This window comes from Carettochelys insculpta, chromosome 15, assembly GCF_033958435.1.
Source record: "Carettochelys insculpta isolate YL-2023 chromosome 15, ASM3395843v1, whole genome shotgun sequence".
In the NCBI taxonomy this organism is placed as follows: domain Eukaryota; kingdom Metazoa; phylum Chordata; order Testudines; family Carettochelyidae; genus Carettochelys; species Carettochelys insculpta.
Window position 1 is genome coordinate 19,501,090 of NC_134151.1, and position 23,333 is coordinate 19,524,422.

Here is a 23,333-nt window from a genome sequence, read left to right on the forward strand (position 1 = left end):
AAGTTAAAGCAGGGATTCATGAGATGAGATAAACCAGCATTACTTAAGGGATGGGTGAATAAAGATTTTGGGGTTTAACTCCAATTCAAAGAAAAATCATAATTCAGTCAACTGTACAGTTGGTTGAGAGGTATTTTCCTCTATGAGAAACTTCAGTAAAGTCAAAAAAGATTTAGTTTTCATCAACATTTTTCAGGTTTTCATTGGAAAACAAAGCTTCCAGATTTCAGTTTGTTGACCTGCCTCACCCCCACAAATTTAGATGAAAACAGATTTTTCACAACAATATCTCATTTAATCAAAGAGCCATTATTTTCAGAAAAGAATGTCAGTGGAAGACTAGCAGGTTACAGAATGCTACTGACATCTCCTTATTAACTCAATTTGCAGTTATGCTGTGAGTCTGCTCAGTCTTGGAACTAGCTTTAAATGCCTTTTTTGAATCTTGTATTTAACTCATGGAACTGGCGTTTTACTTGTCTAAAGTGAGTCCCCTCTAGCAACAGTTCTGCACCTTGCTGGGCTCAGGAACCATTTTTAAACTTTGTAACTCAGAGACTCCGTCAGACCCAATGCCTCCCCTGCAGCAGGCCATCAGATACTCTAGGCTGGAATGCCCTGAGCAGTGAGCTCAATCCAGCCATTGCCCTGCCCCCCCCGCCCCCTCCACTTACACACTATGATGCATTCTGGCAACTCAGTATTGGGGTTTCCATTTGATTGGGAGCCATGGGAGATCTCTGTTGGGTGTACCAGGCCCCCCCACTCCATTACACTACTCTGCAAAGTGCAGTTTGGCAGTGGATTTCCAGGGTCAAACTTCTGTCCGTTACTGACACAATACTACTGATTTCAACTGGGCCTTCAGTGTTCTAAATTATTTTTTAGTACTACTGGGCTTTCAGTAACACTTGTTTTTGGAGCTGCTCCAAGAACTGCCAGTTTCAAAGTTCAGTTGTATATTACTTAAAAGTGGAGAAATTGTTTAGTTTAAAAAAGCAATCTCCCATTCCATGAAATATAATAAGGTCTAAAAATCCCTGGAGATAACAGCATGATCAGGATTAACAGGTTAGCTTTTCACCACCGTATACCTATGCTCAGCTCCTACTTAAGTCATAAGTGCAAATGAGTTTGTGGGGGTTAAATTTCAATTCTGATTTTGTTCACATCAGAAAGACGGTGTGTAGTTTGAGGGATCTGAAGGCACTCCTTATTGGGGATTAGGACTGTATAGCAAGGGCTGCTGCAGATCAAAATTCAAGGATGTTGGTAAAGCTGCATGAGAGTTCAGAAACCAAGTATTTCATATCACTTTTCATCTTGGACTATCATGGTGCTTCACAAACATTAAGAAATCTAATCTCACTGTAGTCAGTGAGGATGCTAAGTATCCCCTTTGTGCAATCCAGGGTATAGGGCACTGGCAGGTGTTATAATTCCAGTTCTGCCACTGAACTGCAGCATGACGATGTGCAAATCATTTTGCCTTTCTGCCTCAGCTGCCCCAGCTGTACAGTGGAAATACTAATATTTACCTTCTTATAAAACACTTTGGGCACTGTACCTGAAGTTGACAGAGAGCAAAGTGTTCTGATTTCACACAGGAGACTGAGACAGACAGAGAGATATCACTATTCTACTGAAATGCAAATAACAGTAACATAGGAAATCTATCTGAGCTGAGATCTCTCTTGATGTTTACTTTATGCTCAAAACCATCCTTCTTTCAAAAAGAGTCTAACAGCAGCTGTATTGCAGATTAGCACTGAACTGCATTGCCAGAGCTGAGGATGAGTGGCAGAGTACTTAGCTGTAGCCACTCCAGTCAGTCCTTCTCATCTCTGAGCAGTTTTCACCCATTTTTTTCTTTCAAAAGGAAAAGCGTCCTCTCCTTAAACCCTCACACCTGCCCTGCTGCACTGAAGAAGGACTTTTCTTGCAATCAGGTTTTGAAGCCATCCTCACAGGCCTGTGAAGTTCTCAATTTTTTTTCCTGTTTCTGGAAATTGCTGTTAATAGCAGGCCCTTAATTTGCTCCCCATTGAGTGATGGAAGTAATGGTGCAATCCCTCCCCATCTCCCCTTGTTCAGTCAGTAAATTGTCTCATGCTGGGCATGTTGATTGGACTGTGAAATCTAAAGCCGCTTGCCACTAGTGACCACTAAGTCAGTGTCACGCCTGGATTGATAGAGACAATCATCAAAGGCTCATCTGTACCACTAGGAGGCTTTTTTGTGATTGACATGGTTCCTTTCTGACTCCCTCCATCTGGTGCGTCTGACTACAGATATTTCAAGCTCAACTTGAATGTCAGGATGATTTCAGTTTGGATATTACTGACTCTAAACTTGCAAACCCTTCTGGAGAAGGAAAATCTTCTTGTTACAGAAGTCATTTTCTCTTTGTCATGATTTGTTTTTGATGCATTGTTACATCATGTGGGGTTATTTTCTTTTTCTACCAGCTGTAATAAGAGCTGTTTATTCTGCCCTATGGCAAAATTGCTAGAGTTGACTCCCACCGCTTTTTTTTTTTTTTAAACAAAGAGGACATTACCGGCTATGTTACAAACAACTACAATCTCTAGGTAAAGAGATAACATAAAAGAAGACGGGATTGCTCTTTAGTGCTTGATTTTCTTTCAGTCTGCATGTTCACATTGACCTCATTCGAACAGTGAGAAGTGAAGAACAACTGTCAAATCTATATTCATACTAAATACAATAAACGTAGGCTGTGATTTTTAAAGGAGTCTACGGGTATGTCTACACAGCGAAGTTATTTTGCAATAACTTTCCTAGTATCTACACAACTGCTATTTTCAAATAGTGGCTGGCTTAATTTGAAATTGGTAAGCCTCATTGTACAAGGAATAGAACCTATTTCAAAATAAGCCATGGTGCATCCAATGGCTTGATTTCAAAATAGGCTGTGTGTGTGTGTAGCTACTGCATTTGGAAACAGCTAGGTGCTATTTCAACATGCATTTTTGTGTGTAGTTGTGTTATTTCAAAATAAGCTCTTCTGGAATAGTTTATTTCAAAATAAGGCTGCTGTGTAGACGTACCCTTGAAGAGTGAGACACATAAATTGCATTGAAATACAAAAGGATTTGGGCATCCAACTCCTTGAGGCTATTTTGAAAATCTAGCCATAGTTCTTGATCTGTTTTACTTCCAGTAACATGTTTCTTGAGAGCTGTGCTTTCAGAAGCAGCGTCTCACTGCAGGAGTAGGTGTGAATGTAAGCATGGTATTCGTGATCCCTTATTGTTACATAATTTATATGCACTGTGAAGAGTACATAATGTTAACATGTTCTAAGCGTATATTGTCCTTCCCCTAAACAACTTAAATTCTAAGGTTGTGAAAAGGTACAATATGCAGTGCAAGACAGAACCAACACATGCAAAAAGAGTATCTGCAAAGTGGTCAAGAAATAAGAAAGCACCTGTTGTGATCAAAGTAGCCAGGGTACTGCTTGCCTGGCTGAATCTGCTTAAAGAGAGGGAATATGTTTTACTGGTTGAATCAGTACAGGTTGAACCTCTCTAACCCAGAACTCTCTTGTCTGGCAACATCCATTATCTGGCATGATTTTAATTAGCAGGATGACCACTTCTCCTGGGTGTGGCCAAGTTTCTTGTGGTCCCATAAAATTTGCTTACAGCCACCAGTCCAGGCTCTGTGCTGTTGTTTAGCTGTAATTTACACCTAAATATCGTCTAAGAGTCCAGTAAGCAGTGGAAGTGTGGGTAATGCTGCTAGGCAATGTTGACCTCCTATGGTCCAGCAAATTCTCTCATCCAGCACTGGTCAGGTCCCCAAGGTCCCATATGAGAGAGGTTCAACCTGTACTACAGGCTGGTGGCCCTGAACCTTCCCAGGCTATTGTACTCCTTTCAGGAGTCTAATTTATCTTGTGTACCTCCATGTTTCACCTTACTTAAAAACTACTTGCTTACAAAATCATTGATGACTGCAGCACACTATGGCTACGTCTACACTAGCCAAAAGCTTTGAAATGGCCATGCAAATGGCCATTTCGAAGTTTACTAATGAAGTGCTGAAATACATATTCAGTGCCTCATTAGCATGCGGGTGGCCACGGCACTTCAAAATTGACACAGCTTGCCGCTGCGCGGCTTGTCCAGATGGGGCTCCTTTTCGAAAGGATCCCGCCTACTTCGAAGTCCCCTTATTCCCATCTGCTCCTAGGAATAAGGGGACTTCGAAGTAGCTGGGGTCCTTTCGAAAAGGAGCCCTGTCTGGACGAGCCATGTCAATTTCGAAGTGCCGCAGCCGCCCACATGCTAATGAGGTGCTGAATATGTATTTCAGCGCTTCATTAGTAAACTTCAAATTGGCCATTTGCATGACCATTTCGAAGTTTTTGGCTAGTGTAGACACGGCGTATTACTGAAAAAATTGTTTACTTTCTTATTTTTACCATATAAAATCAATTGGAATATAATTATTGCATTTACATTACAGTGTACAGTACATAGAGCAAGTCGTTTGTATGAAAGTTTAGTTCGTACTGACTTACTAGTACTTTTACGTAGCAATTTGTAAAACAATGAGTTGACATACCTCCTGGAAATTGTTTGTATATCCCTAGACATATCCCTGATTGCCTATAGACCTGTCACTCTTTGCAAGGCATTATGTAAATCACTCCACTTCTCTGAGCTTCTGTTTTGCCACCTGTAAAATGGCTAATGATACCATTCAGATCTCCAGGTGATGGGTGCTATGCTACTACACACAGGATCTAACATGGAACCACAGCTATTGGCTATGGTTACATTGATCTGAACCACTGGCAGCAGTATGCAAATGCATGGTGTCAAAAATGCAAATAACTGCTCATTTGCATATTCATTCATAGATAGATGCTGCTGCTGCTGGCACAAAAAGAGTAGTGTAAAGATGGTTCTGCTGGCAATACCCACCCCTTTGTCAGCAGCCTCTTATGCCTGATTTTTTCCAGTACAAAAGGCTGCTGACAAAGGGGGAGTTTCGCTGGCAGAACCACATTTACGTAGCATTTTTTGTTCCGGTGGCAGCATCTTCCAGTGAGCAAATATGCAAATGAGCAGCCATTTGCATTTTGCTGCCAGCAGTTTGGGTCAGTGTAACCATAGCCATTCAGAAATATAGAGAAAGAGAATGGAAAGTCTCTTGTAGTACTAGAATACAAGGCTCTGCTGGGAGTTCCTGATGCAGAACTTTATCGCTTAGGATTAAAACAGCAGAGATTTGAACCTTGTCTTCATAATTGCAGTCAAAACCAAAATGCCTCAGTTAAACAATGCATAATAAAGCCAGAGGTGTTAAATCACCACCGGGGGCACGTTGACAGCAGTTGTTCCTGGTGTTTGTTTTTCCTTGACTTGACTGTTTCAGATATTGTAGATATCAAGCCAGCCAACATGGAGGAGCTAACGGAGGTGATCACTGCAGCAGAATTCCATCCACACCACTGCAACACCTTTGTTTACAGTAGTAGCAAAGGGACAATAAGGTTGTGTGACATGCGAGCATCCGCCCTGTGTGACAGACACTCTAAATGTGAGTACTTCCAGCACTTTATGAAGGTTGTGGCATAGTGATGGATTTTGGGATGGGAGGAAGGGGGATGAAAAGAATGCAAAAAGGAAGGAAAACTCCGATCAGAGGATCCTATTTCTACCTGATCTACAATTCAGTGACACCATGTCACCAAATGCCAGCTTAAAAAAACAAAACAAAAAAAATCCAACTAAAGAAATAAAAAATTCAGCTAAATGTGAATGAGATGGTTTTACTTAAAATCAGGCTGAGCCCTCAGAATTCAGTCTCAGACCCAACTACGCAAAGTTCAGAGTGTTTGCATTCCGGGGATCTGTTTCAGACTATTATATAATTAGGAGCGATTTGAAAATTCAGATCCTGGTCTGGGGGTTCAGAAACAAGTTTCAGTTCAGGTCTCTTCCCACTATGGTATTTTCCTTCACTGCTTTCACAGGGAGAAGTGAAGAATGGTCATTTCATTGGCTCTGTGTGGCTTTTGTGGAGATGTTGTGGGCATATATACTCATTCCTTCCCTTAGTATTGATGTCTTTGTTTCTGCTAAAAAAACTAACAAGCAGTGGATGTAGATTTTGTTGCCTCTGATGTGGGCATTCATTTCTTATCAACCACAGCAGAAACAAAACAGCAAAATGTACTGCCTTGCATGTTGAATAATAACAGAGAGGTAGCCATGTTAGTCTGTATTCTAACAAAACAAACAAGCAGTAATGTAGCACCTTAAAGACTAACAAAATTGATTAGGTGATGAGCTTTCATGGGACAGATGCACTTCTTCAGCTCTGGAGATATGCCATTTCCAGTACAGCACTGACGGTTTTATAACACAGAGATCCAAAATAATTGAAACAAAAGTTTATAAAACTGTCAGTGCTGTATTGGAAATGGCATATCTTCAGATCTGAAGAAGCTGGTCTGCCCCACAAAAGCTCATCACCTAATAAATTCTTTTGTCAGTCTTTAAAGTACTACATCACTACTTTTTAATTTTGCTAGAATACAGACTAACATGGCTACCTCTGTTACTATTTAACATTCAAGGCAGTACATTTTGCCCTTTGTTTCTGCTGTGGTTGATATGAAATGAATGCCCAAACCAGAGGCAACAAAATCTACATCTTTCTTCAGTCCTGCATCATGCATATTTTTAGCAGCGGTGCAAGCAAGAAGGCCCTCTCACTGGAACCCAGCATTGCAGACTTTGGGAGCAGTGAGAAAACAGATGGTAGAACATAAAAATTATTTGTGCTGCTTTGACAGTATAGCATCAGATTTATTGCATTGAGGCCCTAGGGTGTAGTGGTTATCAGTCCCATACATCTTGGAACAAAGAAATTGCTATACTGCTTCAGATGAGAGCTGGACGAAAAGTTTTCAGGCAAGTCTTTTTCTGGCGTAAAATGCAGATTTGGCCACACTAAAACATTGTGAATTCATGTCAATTTCACTGAATTTTTCCTTTAGGAATAGGTAATAAATAAATAAATAAAAATATTTCAATATTTTCAGTTTGACATGACTATTTATTTTTCGTTTCTAAAATATTTTGTTTCTAAAAATAGAGTGACATTTAAGATTGGTCAGAATCCAAACAAACATTTTGATTTTAACAAAACAAAATGTTAGTCCAACCCAAAGTGAATATTTTTTAGACTTTTGGACAATTTGGAATAAGCAGATTACATGGGAATTTGTTCCCAACTCCTGCCCCCAACAAGTAAATGGTAGAAATGTGAGTATTTCTTCACAAAATGCACAGTCAACCTGTCAAACTCTTTGTCAGAGGATGTTTTGAAACTCAGAGTTCAAAGAGAGTTCAAAAAGGTTGCAAAAAGAACTAAGTAAAATCATGGAGGATAGGGCCACCAATTGCTATTTGCCAAGATGGGCAGGGTAGTGTCCTTAACCTCTGCTTGCCAGAAGATGGGCATGGACAAGGGGCATTGCTGACTTGGTTACTTGTCCCATTCATTCCCTCTGAAGCATCTGACATTGGCCACTGTCAGGAGACAAGATACTGGGCTAGATGGGCTTCTGATCTGACCCACTATAACCAGTTTTGTGTTCTTATATCCCATCTTTTTCTCTAATCTCGGATTTCAGAGATCATATTTCACTTCAATAGTGCTGGTGAAATTATTGTTTGCTAGTAATGTAACTAGCTAATTGATGCTGGTCTTCTGTTCACTTAGAAACAAGTTGTGAATGTGATGTGCAAAAGATAGAACTAGGTGGTCATGATGCTCTTTCTGACTTTGAAGTCTATGAGACTGTTAAGAATATATATCTGACTAATATTCACTTCTCACCAGTAATTGCACAACTAAAGTCTTGCAGACTGGGATGTAAGTGGATATGGAAATATAAGAGGTCATGAACACTAATGAAGCAAATCTGTGTTTTAGCCACCAGATTTTTTACGAATATATTTATGCTTGTTTCACGGATCTCCAAAGGTATATTACAGATCTATACGATGTATTATAGACCCATAACACTAAGATGTTGTGACATCTCTTTTATTAATAAGTTTAGAGATATTTCAGAGGACGACCATCATTTCCTAGCACCCCCCAAAAAGACTAGACTAGAAGTTGTAGGTGTACATATCTTTTCTTGATAGACTTAATAATCAAAGTTGCTCAAATCATAATCTCAGCCATATTTTCTCACCCAGTTGCTGATTATTAAAATTCATTACTTTCTTGGATAACATATTAGGCCTTTTGAATTCACATATCTAAAAGGCTATTCTAACATCTCAAGGTGCCACACTTGCAAAGGGTTGTTTGAATCTAAAAACAAATATGTTGTGCTTTATTGTTGTTGAAAGACAACAGAAAGCAAGTTAATGTTGTATTGTAATTCTTAGGGACCTGAGAAATTTATGTGTCCTTTTACTGACTAATAAAACATTACAAAAATGTTACTAGAGAAAGGCCTGAAGTTGGAATTCAAACCTCTTTGAAAATCCAAATCTGAATCAGAACCATTTCTCTAATTTTGGTTCTGAGGGGGCCTGTCTTACACTTCAAAGTTAGACGTGGCCTAAATATTGTAAGAACAGCCTGCCAGTCTCTGGGACATTGAGCCCCACGTAGAAGATCTCTTACAAGAATCTCAGTAGATTTCTAGCATCCAAAATCTGAGAATATTGTAAGAACAAATTGGACAGACTTTGTGCCATTGAATCCTTATCCTAATAAACTAGCTTTATACAGTACTTTCTCAATATATATCTCAGGATCTGATCTCTCTGAGCTGATGAGAAATGAAGTGCAAACTAATGTTTTGATCTTCCTGGAGCTCAACTGTAGGCATCATATCTACAGCATAGTGTTAGGTTAAAAAAGTAGATTGGGAGGAAAACTATACTTCTGTATGGAAGGCTCTAGTTTTGGACCAGCAGTTACCCTCAATTCCATCATTTATTTGCAGTATCTCACTATCCTGTGGCACCAGCTCCCACCTGAGATTCAAGCAAACAAAATTAAGTTTCTTGACTTTCCAGCAGCAGAAACCCTTATTTGGTGTTTCCTTTTGTTCAGCTGCTGAAATGTCCTTTTAGTCTTCAGCACATATACAAGCCAACTGTGAAAACCAGTTCAATTTGACCTCTCCCTTGACATTTCTTATTGATTTTCCTCTATCCTTCAGAAGCATCGGCCTTCAGTCATTTGCAGCTCAGCATTTGTGAGAGTCAGAATTGAGACTGTTCATCAAAGTTCAAAATGAAAAAGCAACATTGGCTTTTGGAGATGAATTTTCTAAAGGAGATATGTAATAATTGCCAGTGTGTAATCAAAATGCAGACAATATCAGTGTGCATCCAAATACTTACACAAAGATTAACAGATCTAACTGGATGTAACACCCTGCTCAGGGTCAGCTTTAACATATGTGTTTCTATTTTTACAGCATACGTTTTTGTAGTCAAGGTTATATTAAGCCACTGCCTCTTTTGGTGTAAGGTAGCATATTTGCCTTTGTTATTGAAGGAGAGAATGCTACTTTACATTTATGTAAAGTTTACTATCTGGATATGTCAGTATTAATTAAGGCTCACAGTACCACTGTGAGTTAAGTAAGTATATGGATAATTGATGTGTACAGAGGTCAAGTAACTTACCTAAGGTTATCCAGGAAGTTCGTAGAAATGGAATCCAACATCCTCGTTTTTCTGCTCTAATCACTAACTAACATTTTCTTTCCTGAGGAGGAGTGTAACTTGTGTTTCTAGTTACATTTTCTTCCCATCTGGAAGAAATCATCTGCCCCACATTGACCAATAACTGACCTTAAGATTTCACAGACCTGCACCAGGAGGATCTGGGTAGCCTTAATATTTTGACTTCTATGAGAATCCAAGTTAATGAAGTTCTGTCTCAATAAATGTCTTCACCAAGAGCTGTTGATCATTTGCTTCATTTCTCATGGATTCCAAACTAAAACCAGAACTCCAAAGATCTGCAAAGATTTAGAAGTTGGAAATGATCTTTGCAGCTGAGTCTACCTCTGTCTACTTCAGTCCCAGTTTCAAATGCTGCTGAACCTTAGGGACGTTTCAGAGGGGTAGCTGTGTTAGTCTGTATCTGCAGAAACAATGAGAAGTCCTGTGGCTCTTTATAGACCAACAGATACATTGAAGCATAAGCTTTCATGGGCAAAAAGCCACTTTGTCAGATGCATTTATTCAAACCCTTCATTATAATGGGTTTTGTACATTGTAGCAAGAGCATTAATGGAAGACCTTTCAAGGATGACACCCTGTATGCTATCTGGTTGTCACCTTTTCTATCACCTTGAGAATAATCTTGCTGTTTATAATACAGTGGAATACAGATCTGTGTTTAAACAATTAAATCCCACTGTGCTTTTTAGCTAGGGACAATATCAGTACCACACTTCAGAAAGCTCAGTGGGTAATAACTGTATTATATGATTTGCCCACTTCACTAAGATTCAGATTGTCTCCAGGTCCTTTCTGCTCTCTGATTGCTTAATGCTGTGTGGCTTTCAATTGTTGACACATTGGAGGGGAGGGCAGCAGGAGAGACTGAACCAGGTTATCAAACTGTAGGTACTTGCAGCTAAGGGTAGGGCAGAGGTCATTGAGTCATTTGAGTGAATAACTCCTTGCAGCTTGACTGGAATGCCTACTACCCTGGCAAGAAAAAAGGGGCTTATTTCAGTAAAGCGTGTGCGTGTGTGCACGTGCACATGCCTGTGTATCCCTCCCTCTTTCAGTTTTCATGGGGCAAAGGTTGGAGAAATCACCTTTCCTCCCTTCTTAACTTGTCCACATTTGTCATTAGACTCAATGGCCGTGTCTACACTAGCCTCAAACTTCGAAGCGCTGAAATACATATTCAGCGCCTCATTAGGATGCGGGCCGCAGCACTTCGAAATCGATGCTGCTCGTCCTGATAGGGCTCCTTTTCGAAAGGATCCTGCCTACTTCGAAGTCCCCTTATTCCTATGAGCAGATGGGAATAAAGGGACTTCGAAGCAGTGGGGTCCTTTCGAAAAGGAGCTCCGTCTGGATGAGCCGCGCAGCGGTGAGCCGCATCGATTTCAAAGTGCAGCCGCCGCCCGCATGCTAATGAGGTGCTGAATATGTATTTCAGTGCTTCATTAGTAAACTTCGAAATGGCCATTTGCATGGCTATTTCGAAGTTTTTGGCTGGTGTAGACATGGCCAATATGAATATTTAGCTGTCAAAATACCACTGATGGTGAAGTTAAAATATCCTTGGTATAGCAAGTGCCCCATGGAATGAATGCATTAACTTTGAAGAGACCTCTCATGCTCATCTGGGATGCATGGGGTGTTTAAAAACTTGCATTCCACTGCCAAGAATGCACAGGGATCAAAGTCTGCTTTGTATCATTTTCCTCTTGAGGGTTTGTCTGGAGGTTTCTCAGTGCGCATCAGCTCTTATGCTCTCTTAGCTATGTCTACACGGCAGAGCTATTTCGGAATATTTCTGTTTTCCAAGTTGAAGGAAGGACAGAGTAGTGTTGGGGCCAGAGAAAGTGATACAAGGAGATGCTGAAGGCACACATGAAAAAGTGCAGCATTGATGTCAACACTGGGGAGAACTTTGCCTAGGACCATTCCCAGTGAAGAGCGGTAATCCCTGAGAGGGTGGCACAATTTGAGAGGTTCTGCCACAAACCAGACAAGGAGAGGTGGAGAAGAAGAAAAGAGCAACAGAAACTGCTCCGTGCCTCTCCAACAGCTACCAACACCCGCCCCTTCTGTGATAAGACCTGCGGCTTGAGAATCAGGCCGGTCAATCACTAAAAGACTCACAAATAGGAGGGTGATATGATGATGTCCTGCTCATTCATCGAGTGACGACAGAGAGAGAGATTCAGCATACCTGATATCCTAAAATAGCTACTCCACATCCTTGAATTATGACCACTCTTTCTAAATATTTTTCTAAAAGAACAGGTGTGCTAATTTGGCATCCCTATACTCCTCATTGCAGGAAGAGTAAGGGATGCTTTGAAATAGTGCATTATTTCAACATTGGTGCTCTCTAAACAGCACCAAAATAGCCTATTTCAAAATAAACTCAAAATATGACACGTAATTTGTGTAGCACAAATTGCATCGCTTATTTAGCGTTTAGGGTGTTGTGTAGATGTAGTCTTAAAGCCTTCACTGACTGAACCCTTGCTCTCTTCAGGATTCCTTCCTTCCCAGGAAAGGTCTTCCCCATTCTTCATGCTTTATCTTCTACAAACAGCATCTCATGCACTCCTTCAAGGGTTCTTACTGAGGTAGATTAATAGACTCAAAGGAGTATCCATGTTAGTCTGTAGCTTCACAAAAAACGAGCAGTCCTGTAGCACCTTAAAGGCTAACAAATTTGTTTATTAGGTAAGGAGTTTTCATGGGTAAGACCCACTTCATCATATCAGTTGAATTTATCAGCAACCCAGACTGATAAACTGAACTGTTCCCTTTACATTAAGAACTCCGTGCCTCGGGAAGTTCTACCATTAGCAGGCTGAAAGATCCTTGGGTTTGGGAGAGAAACTGCAGAGTCTACACAGCCAAGGAGTCAGAGGGGAGCTGAAGCACAGGCCCACAAGTAAATGGATCACCAGGGAGCTACTGGGAGCACTAGGACAGTACTTCTGCGTGAATGAGTGTTAGGGCATCCATAAGCCCCTCAAGGGAAGGGTGCAAAAGGAAACTGTGAGTAACCCATGTAAGAGTTACACCAACTCTGTTGGTGTTGATCTATTTATTGATGAGTAAATCTGTCCCAGGAGTGCATTAGAAGGTACCTTGCAAAAGGCTCCTACCTGAGATGGGCTGAATTTCTGCGAGGATCAGGAGTGTTTTGGCTACGGAATTTGCATTCAGGCCCATTTTAAAATCTTTTCCTGATCTTTGCAGTCCTGGTTCTCCAGCCTATCAGAGAAGTAAAGGGGGCCTGAACATTACTATGTAGGGGACCTGCTTTATGTACATTTTGAATCAAGACATTTGGCAATTTTGGCCTCCTTAGTAGCCACAAGACTGGATACTTCATTTGCCCCTCATGTTTGTTTCCTTTATTCGTCAGTTTGCATCTGCCCCATCGTGAAAGGCAATGGAAACATCTGTGAAAATAGCATCCCCTTGGTGCTCCATTTTCTGGCACCCTCATCAGGAGAAGTAGGTGCCTGGTCACTTTGTTGCACTTTCACCTGGCCACAGCTTTTCATATGACTTTATACCTCTGGAATAAGATGCTACACACACACTACATCCCAACACACACACACTTAATTATGGTTCACATAGCATATTGTCAGCAAGTGGAGAAAGGAGGGCCAGCATTCCAGGGGTTAAAGAGGGTGTCTGGTCCCAGCTAGCCCTGCCCTTCGTTACCTGCAACTAATGCCATGCCTGAAAGGGGGAGAAATGGAAGGAGCCTGGTTCAGTTTGGGGCTGATTGGCAAGAAGGCAGGAGCTTGGTTCAACAGTTTGAGGTTTGAACGAGCGACTGCCTGACCAACAGCCATGGGAGCAAGTAAGTCCCCACCTCTACCTATCTGGGAAATAGGACAGGACCCTATTGGAAAACACCAACTAAGGGAAATCTGGACTCTTCGGCCGTGTCTACACTAGCCCCCAAACTTCGAAATGGCCACGCAAATGGCCATTTCGAAGTTTACTAATAAAGCGCTGAAATGCATATTCAGCGCTTCACTAGCATGCGGGTGGCCGCGGCACTTCGAAATTGACGCACCTCGTCGCTGTGCGTCTCGTCACAACAGGGCTCCTTTTCGAAAGGACCCCGCCTACTTTGAAGTCCCCTTATTCCCATCAGCTCATGGGAATAAGGGAACTTCGAAGTAGGTGGGGTCCTTTTGAAAAGGAGCCACACGGTGGCGAGGTGCGTCAATTTCGAAGTGCCGCGGCCGCCCGCATGCTAATGAAGCGCTGAATATGCATTTCTGCGCTTCATTAGTAAACTTCAAAATGGCCATTTGCGTGGCCATTTCGAAGTCTGGGGCTAGTGTAGACGTAGCCTTGGAGTCACATCCCAAACTTAAGGATCTGCATGGGGAGAAGGATTTGACGAGTAAACCTCAGCCCAAGGAGTGCATTCAGAGTTCCTGGGCCAGGAGCACAGGAGACCAGTGCCCCCTTTTCCATCCACTCAGTGGCCTAGCCACTAAGCTACTCAACCACCAGGGACCCAACCAAGCATTTCCTTTGCCATTGAAGACTGCAGTAAAAGATGATCATCAAAAAAAAATCAAATGTAATAATAACAATAACAACTTGTACAAAAAGAGCATAGTGAAAACCAATGGAGTAAATGGTGATGTTCATCCAAGGGGAAATCTGACTCCCAAGAAGAGTAGCTACAGGAGTATTCAGTTCCTGGTAAAAATATATCAAAAATTTGTCTTGTTATTTTTTAACGCCACAGTTGTCTTGGTCTTGCTGGCATTTCCCATTCACTCATAGTATTCTGAAACACCATGCCAGTTTTGTTGTTGCTTTTTGTTGTAGTTTTTAACATTTCTGTTCTACAGGATTGGCAAGAATTCCTCCTGTGTGTATTCTGTAGACTTAACACAGCCAGCCTTAACACAAGCTCATACAATACATACATATTCCATGGAAATGATGCAAAAAAGTCTCACAGAGTCAGCCCACCTGGTGTGAGCAAACCTGTAAACGTCACTCCAAAGACATGACATGAAATTTAGATGCTCTCTGCAAACCAGCTCAGATCTTTTATATTCTGTTGTTGTTGGGGTAGATTGGTTTTTATTTATTAATTTTTTAAAACCTGCAGGTTCAGCAAAATTCCTGGTGGTAATTAAGGGAGCCCAGCTTGGATCCTGCTGAGTGCTACGCCATTTCTGATTTGCTGAGAGATCATTTGTCCTGGCAGCCTTTCCCCACCCCACTTCAGAATTCAGGAATTTACAGCCCAGCACTCAGATAGGGGATAACAACATTGAACAAATGTTTGCATTCAGTATGGTTTTCTGAAAGTCAAGCTCTGGCAGCACTTTTTGTGAAACAGCCAGGCTGGCTGCCAGGTTAAGCCACTTCTTTTTTCTAGACAGAAGGTGGTTCTGAATATTAGCCCAGCTGTCAGTGGAACAGCAGTGGTGGGGATTTTATTAAAAGAATTTCAGTGCTAGTGAAAGGGGGTGGATTGGAGTCTTCTCTTCATCCACAGCACAAGGTTAGTCCAAAGCAGCAGCAATACAAACTTCCACTGTGTCACACTGCCTCAACCCTGATGGAAAAAATCAGACCCCATAGAAGGCCCACTCAGTCCTAAGCTTTTCTGTTGATTCCTCCAGGAAGGGTTAATATGCAATGAGAACCGCCATTCAGAAATTTAATTTTATATATGGGGCCTAAATTGCTGACTTCATTTGTCTCCTTTGTAAACTGCTCAAACTGTGATGTATTCAGCGAGTATAATTATTAATCTGTATGTTTGTAATAGCTATGACATCTTTATATTGACTTTCAGTTGCTCATCACTTTGATTTTTAGTGAGCAGGAATGGTGTGCAAGACTTTGATATATTGATCTCCTGTGGTCCTTCTTCCTCATTGCACTTATTATTGGTGAGGTAGCTTCAGCTACATAGGATAAAGTAATTCAAATGTGGTCATTTTGTGTACTTATGTCACATTCAGACCCCAGTATAAATGGGGATGCAATTCTACTGACTCCAGTTTGTATCTCCTCCTAGCAGAGCCAGTTTTGGCCCAGCAATTCTGGTGTTCTCTACCTTTGGATTCATTCCAGCTGTGCTGTAAAAGGGATGCCTCATTCTGTAACACTGCATTTTAATTTAGGAAATTAATATTTGATGGTGCATTATTTATAATAACTCTGAACTGCACTGTAGGGTGCCTTGCATATGAATGGTGAAATGCAAATAGAGATTGCACTCTGTAGTTTAAAACTGTCACACTGAATTAAACGGTAAGAGAGCATGACAATCTCACTGGTCATTGCATTTTGACTTTAGACCTTGTTGCTGAAAATGTGTCTTCCTAAGATCTCAGAATGCCAATGCTAGCTTTTATTTTTCAGGCTGTAAAGAGGAGAAACTTAAGGGAAAATCAAGTTTCACCCCTAAAAAGAGCCTAATGAGCAAGGTTTTAGTGTTGCATTTGACAGTAACATCATTGTGAGTTTAGGGTCCCCAGCACTATGAAGGATCAGACTCCAAGGCTGAACAGTTCCTAGGGAAACGTAAGAACAGAACTGAGTTTGGCTCAAATTTCCCTTCTTTCTCTCCATATTTTAATGTTGCACATTGATTAATGTACTCTGGGGCTGCTTATTTCATAAATGTTGACTATGGGGTTTGCAGCACCTTCCTATGAACCATCAGCTGCTGGCCACAATCAGAAACAGTTTACTGAGTTAGATGAACCTCAGATCTGATGTAGAATTGAAATTCCTATGTTCCTATCCTTTTCTTACAGTCCTTCCTATACAGGTAGAGTCACTGATTTGCCACTAAATACTCTCCAAGCAGACAGGTTAGAACATTCCAGCTGGCCTTGCTAGCCTAATACCTTATTCAGGAAAACACTTAGGGTAAAATACATACTTACATTCTTTCCAGAATAGGGGCCCCAGTGTGCCATTGCTGCATGATCAGTCTTCCTTTAAGATTGTATCAACTCAACTTACAGCATGTTTTACATTGTCATTTTTCTTTTGTTCTGCAGTTTTTGAAGAGCCTGAAGACCCAAGTAATAGATCATTTTTTTCTGAGATCATCTCCTCAATTTCTGATGTAAAATTCAGTCATAGTGGAAGATATATCATGACCAGGGACTATCTCACGGTGAAAGTGTGGGATCTGAACATGGAGAACAGGCCTATTGAGACGTACCAGGTACTTCATTTTCAATGCTGATGGGACAAGAGACATTTTAAAATTAAATAAGAACAGTTGTAGGGATTTGGAACATATAGGAAAGCATCTGATCTCACCTTTCAGCGATGCATGCAAAAGTTTGTGAAAGAAAAGAGCAGGGTAAAAATATAGAGTATAAGAACCTCCCCCTGTTCCTACTGAAGTTTTGTCTGTGATTTCAGTGGGAACATAGCTGTGAAATTATGAGCCTGATCAGTTTTTTCCTTTTATGTTTTTGAGTGGATTGGTGAAACCCTAGTTTGGTGAAGGTCAAGGGCTCATTCCCAGAAATGTTTTGGACAAGTGTTGTGCAAAGTGCCACAGTAGAATTCAGACAACCTTCCTTAATGTAGGCTCACCACACGCTGCGCTATCCCTTAGCACACAGTGTCACTGAACTTCAATCCATTGTAGTCTTGAGTCAAATTTGCAATTATAGCATTCATTTTTCATAGCCTAGAATTTAAAAATCCATAGTCTAGAACTGAGAGTGCATATCCACCTGAACACACTAAAATAGTCTGTCCAAGTCCCTTTAGAGAATGCAGTGAACCCTTCAGTGCATTTGTTTGAGGATGTATTAGTAAGAAACACTGCAGGAACTGTCACATTTGTAAGGCTCTGGGCTATAATGGCAAAATGCAAAACTAAAAAGCAACACGTGTATGTTGGAAGTACAGTATTGACAAACTGGCTATCCTTTTTGTTGAGTTTTGGACTTCAGGCTCTAGCAGAAGCTCCACAACGCATAGTTTTGTTTTCATTCCCCTGCCTTATGTCTTTGCTGTTAGGTGCACGATTACCTCCGAAGCAAGCTGTGCTCCCTCTATGAGAATGACTGCATCTTCGATAAATTTGAATGTGTATGGAATGGGTCTGACAGGTGAGATGCATCAGCATGAATTATAAGAGGGATTTTTCTCTGATGGTTCCCCAGACCAGCCACTGTATGTGTTCTCAGCTCAGGAGGATATGCTTTACTTTTACACAGCAGAGAAGTTGAATTCCTCTCCTAAGTTCAAAACGTAATACAATGTTAACTATGGACTCAACCAGCATGTACATAATGCTACTGGCTCTTTTCTCTCTGCTCTGTAGTTCTGTCACTGACCTCTTTGGGGATAACATAAATGTTTGATGCACAGATTGAAGCTCTTTTCATAAATATATGGATAGAAACAGACACTGACCTAAAAAACTCCTCCAACTTACAGGCGTTATTAGAGCGGGGGAGATGCTGTCAGATGCAAATTCTTGTATCTAAAGCCATACCTGAAGTCTTGGTACCACATTATCCAGAATTTCTAGTTCTTGCTTGATATGGTGAAAATCTCAGAAGACCAGTAGTTCATGTGGAGGATTTGGCTGAAAAAGATGACAATACATTTTGGCTCAAAATTACAGATATTCTTGGTGGCCGAAAGCATGTCAGATTACCACATCTTGTATGATTTCTACAATTGTGGGCGAAAATCTTGTGCAAATTCAGCATCCTCAAAACATAAACACAGCTTTCATTTGCCATGAGCCCAAATCCCATATCTAATCTGGTTCCAAACAATGCCTCCTTGCTCAGTACATAGTTTAAAAGGTTGGTTGGCTTTGCCGTTCATGATTGGTGAAACTCAAGAGTACAGGTCAGAAAAAAACAGATGTCAGACCAAATCTGAAGTGGGTCTGTCCCATGAAAGCTCATCACCTAATAATATTGTTAGTCTTTAAGGTACTACAGGAATGTTTTTTTGTTTTGTGAAGATACTATCACAGAAGATACAGACTGCCTCTCTGAGGCCATGGGTACACTAGCCCCCTCCTTTCGGAAGGGGCATGGTAATGAGCCACTTCGGCAGATGCTAATAAGGCATTCCCATGGGTATGCAGTGCCTTGTTAGCATAATGGCAGCTGGGTACATTTCAAAAGTGCTGCTTTTGAAATGCAGGCCACCCATGTCGACAGGGGCCTTTCGAAAGGACACCCTAATTTTGAAAGCCCCTTCTTCCCATTTGGTTTTGGGAAGAAGGGGCTTTTGAAGTCCAGAGGGGGTCCTTTCAAAAGGCTCCTGTCTAAGTAGGCAGTGTGCATTTCGAAAGCAACACTTTTGAAACATGCATGGCCACCATTATGCTAATGAGATGCTATATATTAACAGGACCACTTCATTAGCACCTGCAGAAGTGGCTGATCACCATCCCTCTTCTGAAAGGAGGGGGCTAGTGTAGCCACAGCCTGAGACTATGAGATCTTTAGTCAGACTTTACTCTGGAAAAGTTCACTGACATCCATGAGAATTTTCCTTGAATAAGTGCTGAGAAAAGGAGATTTGTGGGCTTATTCAAATATATTCAAAGCTCTTTGTTCTGAGAAGAAGAGTGGAGTAAATATAGACATGAAAATTTTAAAAACTCAAAGGAAAGTTACCTAAATCATTCCTAGTCCTTGGGGGAAAAAGGTGACCACCTCAAAGTCAGTCTCGCACAAACCACTACTGCCAGTTCCTGAGTGACATTGTCTGTCATCATGCCCTTATTTTCCAGGAGGATATTGAATCTGATCTGATGTCTCAAAGTGGAGGCACCATAAAAGCTTGAGAAGGCCCTAAACTTCAGCTGCTCTGCCAGCCCCATCCCATAATTAACTTTCTTTTTCTTCTTTTCACTTTATTCAGTGTCATAATGACCGGCTCCTACAACAATTTCTTTAGAATGTTTGATCGCAATACCAAACGTGATGTAACCCTGGAGGCTTCTAGGGAAAACAGCAAACCTCGGGCCATACTCAAGCCACGCAAAGTGTGTGTTGGGGGCAAACGGAGAAAAGACGAAATTAGTGTGGACAGTCTGGACTTCGGCAAAAAGATCTTGCATACAGCTTGGCATCCTTCAGAAAATATCATTGCAGTGGCTGCAACAAATAACCTGTATATATTCCAGGACAAGGTTAACTAGGAGGACATCTTATCCTTTAGGAATCTCATGTACTGAATACTAGTAAACACAAGTTTTAAAATGTTTATTTTATTTTCTCTCCTCCCTGTTCATTTGTTTAATTATTCCTCTGCAGATACAGTGTAGAGGCATGCAAACAGATTCCAATATGCCCTACCTCCCCTTCATCTTAAAGCAATGGGTTGGCAAACCCAGTAGGTACTGGAATCATGGTTTTGTTTGGTTGGGTTTTTTTTGTTTGTTTTAAGACAGCTAAGAGATGTAACAATCCCTTCAATAGCTGGCTTGGATTTCTGATGCTTTTATTACATCCAGTACTCTTTGGTGGTTCCTAGTGTTGTTTGGTTCTAGATGTCTGCTGGTTTAAACTGAGGTTAATACTGTAGTATGGTATTTAAAAATTCAACTAAGGTCAGAAAAGAAGGTATGTGTGTGTTGTTTCTAATTAAGCAATCCCAGTTTGTTCAGTATCAGTTGAGATTTTCCATTTGCAAAATGATGTTGCCCTTGCAAATGTTTTTTTTTAAATTTTGACTTTTTAACCCCCCATTCCCCACCCCCCAGTGGAGACAGTAAAATCAAACAAAATGAAAAGACCAAGTTTACAGTGGACGTGTTTAAAGTCAGGTGGGGGCAGTAGGGAGGAAAAGATCAACTTGTACACGCTAAGCAAGGCTGCTACCTTCCTTCTTCACATCCCACAGAAACTCTTAAGGATTTGGTTCTGTAGATACTGTGGTGCCTTTTTTGGTATATGACATACCTTTATAAATAATACTTCCAAAATGAATCTGTTGCAAACCAAAATGAATCTGGGCTTTTTGCCTGCATTTCCTGTGTTTTGCTTTAGCCATTTTTAATTGTTCTGTTTTAATCTCTTGCATGTAATGACTATGTCTCGCTCTTCATTTTTTTTTTCAAAAAAAATTTATTTATTTATTTATTTATTTAGAATGACAAATTTAAGTTACTAATTTATGACATTGTAAAAACAAATACAACCACTACCACATACCACTGTTATCCGTGACTGCTTTGGAAAGAGGGTGTCCGTAGTTCTGTGGTTTAACAGTAATAAAGAACAGCTCTTCTGTTGCATGGCAAGGCTGCCCTTAAGGATTACTCAGGTCCCTTCTTTATCTGAGCACATGTACAATACAAAAATGAAATTGTAATCAATCTGTCAGTGGTGACAAGTTGGTCAATGTGCTGTGTATTCTTGCGGTTTGTGGACAGTGGGCAAAAGAGACAACGGCTCTGATTGTTGCAGAGAAATTTACTAGAATTTTTAAAGGCAAAATATACTCTTCAAAGCCTCTTTGTAAGGCATGAATTGGATTTCCAGCATGTCAAGCAAGACCCACCAAGTCCTATACTTTACAGGAAAGACTGACAGCTACTTACTCATGGGACATAAATACCACAAGGAAATTACACAAACCGCAGAGCTTCTGGGGACCTTCACTTAATATCCTTGGGGCATGAGGAAGTCACCGTTGAAGTACCTGGAACCAAGCTTCTAATTATTATTTAACTACTTAATAACCTGTCAGCTGTTTGTGAAACTGCTCAGGACAGGGACAGGTAAGTTTGCCTTGTTTAAAGGAATGATTACAAGAAAAAAGTATGCTGGCTTATAAATTTATTAAAAATAATGGCTTTCGGAGTAACCTGTTTTTTAAATGAAATGGTTAAAAATAGCAAAAGTAAAAAAATCGTTTTTTAAAAAAAATTCCTGTAAAGAGAGCCTGCACTCTGGCATCAAAAGTAAAATTGTCTCAAATGTGTGTTGGTGTGGTTTCACTGACTGGTGTGATTTCTAAATGCTGCATGAGCTTGAACATTTAATGCCAGAATTTTTCTGCAGAGATTCAAAATCAGCTGTCTGCTACAGGCTCTGCTCATGCTGTTGGAAGTGCTGCTAGGCATGTCAAAAGGACCTCTTAAATCCTCCTGTCTTAGTGAATGTTTGGGCAATGTGGGTGGCAGGATGACTTGGGGAGTGGTCTTGGGAAACCATCTTTCACCTCTAGTTTCCTGGTTGGTCCCTATCCCATGTCAGTATAAGCTTCATCCTGCCATTGGCATGAAGAGTTGTGCTAATGCATTGATGGGATCCACAACAGCACTGAGCAAAGAGCTGTGCTCATGTGGCAGCCATATAGCAGAGGTGGCCTACACACTCTGAGCTCAAAGAGAGGAGAAGGCATGTAGTGCTAGGTGCAGTCAAAGAATGGCACCACAACCCCAGTGGAAGTGCAGTCATCAGAAACATGCCTCTCCCCTCACTGCCAACGAATTCCCTTATGCTTACTGGCTGCAAATAGGTTAGCCTGGTGCAGTGGTGCTAAATATAGCAGCCCTGCTTAGCTTGCTCCTACTAGAGCCAGGGAATCCTAAACCACGCTGGCATATCAGCGTAGAAAGCCATCGCTTATGCCCGAGAGCATCACGACTAGCTCAGGAATGGGGTGAAAACAAGCCATCCTCAGAAGATGTGACCAAAGAACTGAAGGAGTCCGCTTTTGCCTTGAACCTTAGTAAGAGCCTTTAGTGGTGGTGAGAGACACGACACATATTGACTGCCAGCATACGGCTCCCCTGGAGGCTTCTAAAACTTTTAGAAACGCATAGCCAAATGTTCAAGAGTCTGTAAATTACTGGGGCCTGATTCACCAGTGTGCTGCAGAACCTGCTGAAATCAATGGCAGTTGCTCACATATTGTGAGGTAAGAATTGGACCCAAGCATTTTATATTGTCTAACTTTCTCACACACACAAAAATGTTGTGATGAAGTTCCACAGCTGTGACAGTCATGCCATAGGGCTTTTATGGTTTCTGCTTATGACAGAAAAGTAACTATGTTCATGTCTCTCTGTAAAGATGAGTCCCCCCCGCCCCAGCCTACCTGGGGAATGGCAGTTTTTAGAGACACTGTAAAATACAGGTTGAGGGAGAACGGCGACTTCAGAAAAGGCACAGGTGAACGTGCCCTGCTGGGAAGCTATTTACAGTAGCATGCAACCAGGCTGTGTCTGCATGCCCACTCTCAGCAGCGCCTACTGCTACAGCTATACATGTGATGTGTGCACAGTGAAACATATAGCTGTCTGGTTTGTTTTCCTGCACTCCCCATGATGCTGTTAATAGCTGAATTCACCTCTCATGTTCACCAGTTCAGCAAATGTTTCCCTTGTTATATGGGCATTTCTCTGGGCATTGTTGCTTATGGCCATCTTCAGAAACTAGGATCAGTTCATTAATTTATTGGCCTACCCAAGATGTCCTTCATACTAACAACTCATGAGAGATACTGCTATCCAGCTTGCAGGAGGCCCTAGAACACCCAGTGAAGGATTTGCATGATGCGTTATTTAATTTGGCC

The 23,333-nt window shown here is 41.1% G+C and overlaps 1 protein-coding gene across 1 annotated transcript in view; it reads left to right on the forward strand.

The window, feature by feature from the left end:
- PPP2R2B (protein phosphatase 2 regulatory subunit Bbeta) overlaps window positions 1-21,694 on the forward strand; it is a 280,404-nt gene extending 258,710 nt beyond the window's left edge. Inside the window, exons 6-9 of the mRNA XM_075009495.1 lie at window positions 5,413-5,577; window positions 16,811-16,980; window positions 17,793-17,884; window positions 19,668-21,694. Of these exons, the coding sequence (XP_074865596.1) occupies window positions 5,413-5,577; window positions 16,811-16,980; window positions 17,793-17,884; window positions 19,668-19,947 (707 nt within the window). The 3' untranslated portion in view covers window positions 19,948-21,694. The remainder of the gene's footprint in view (window positions 1-5,412; window positions 5,578-16,810; window positions 16,981-17,792; window positions 17,885-19,667) is intronic.
- Window positions 21,695-23,333: the final 1,639 nt, after the last annotated feature.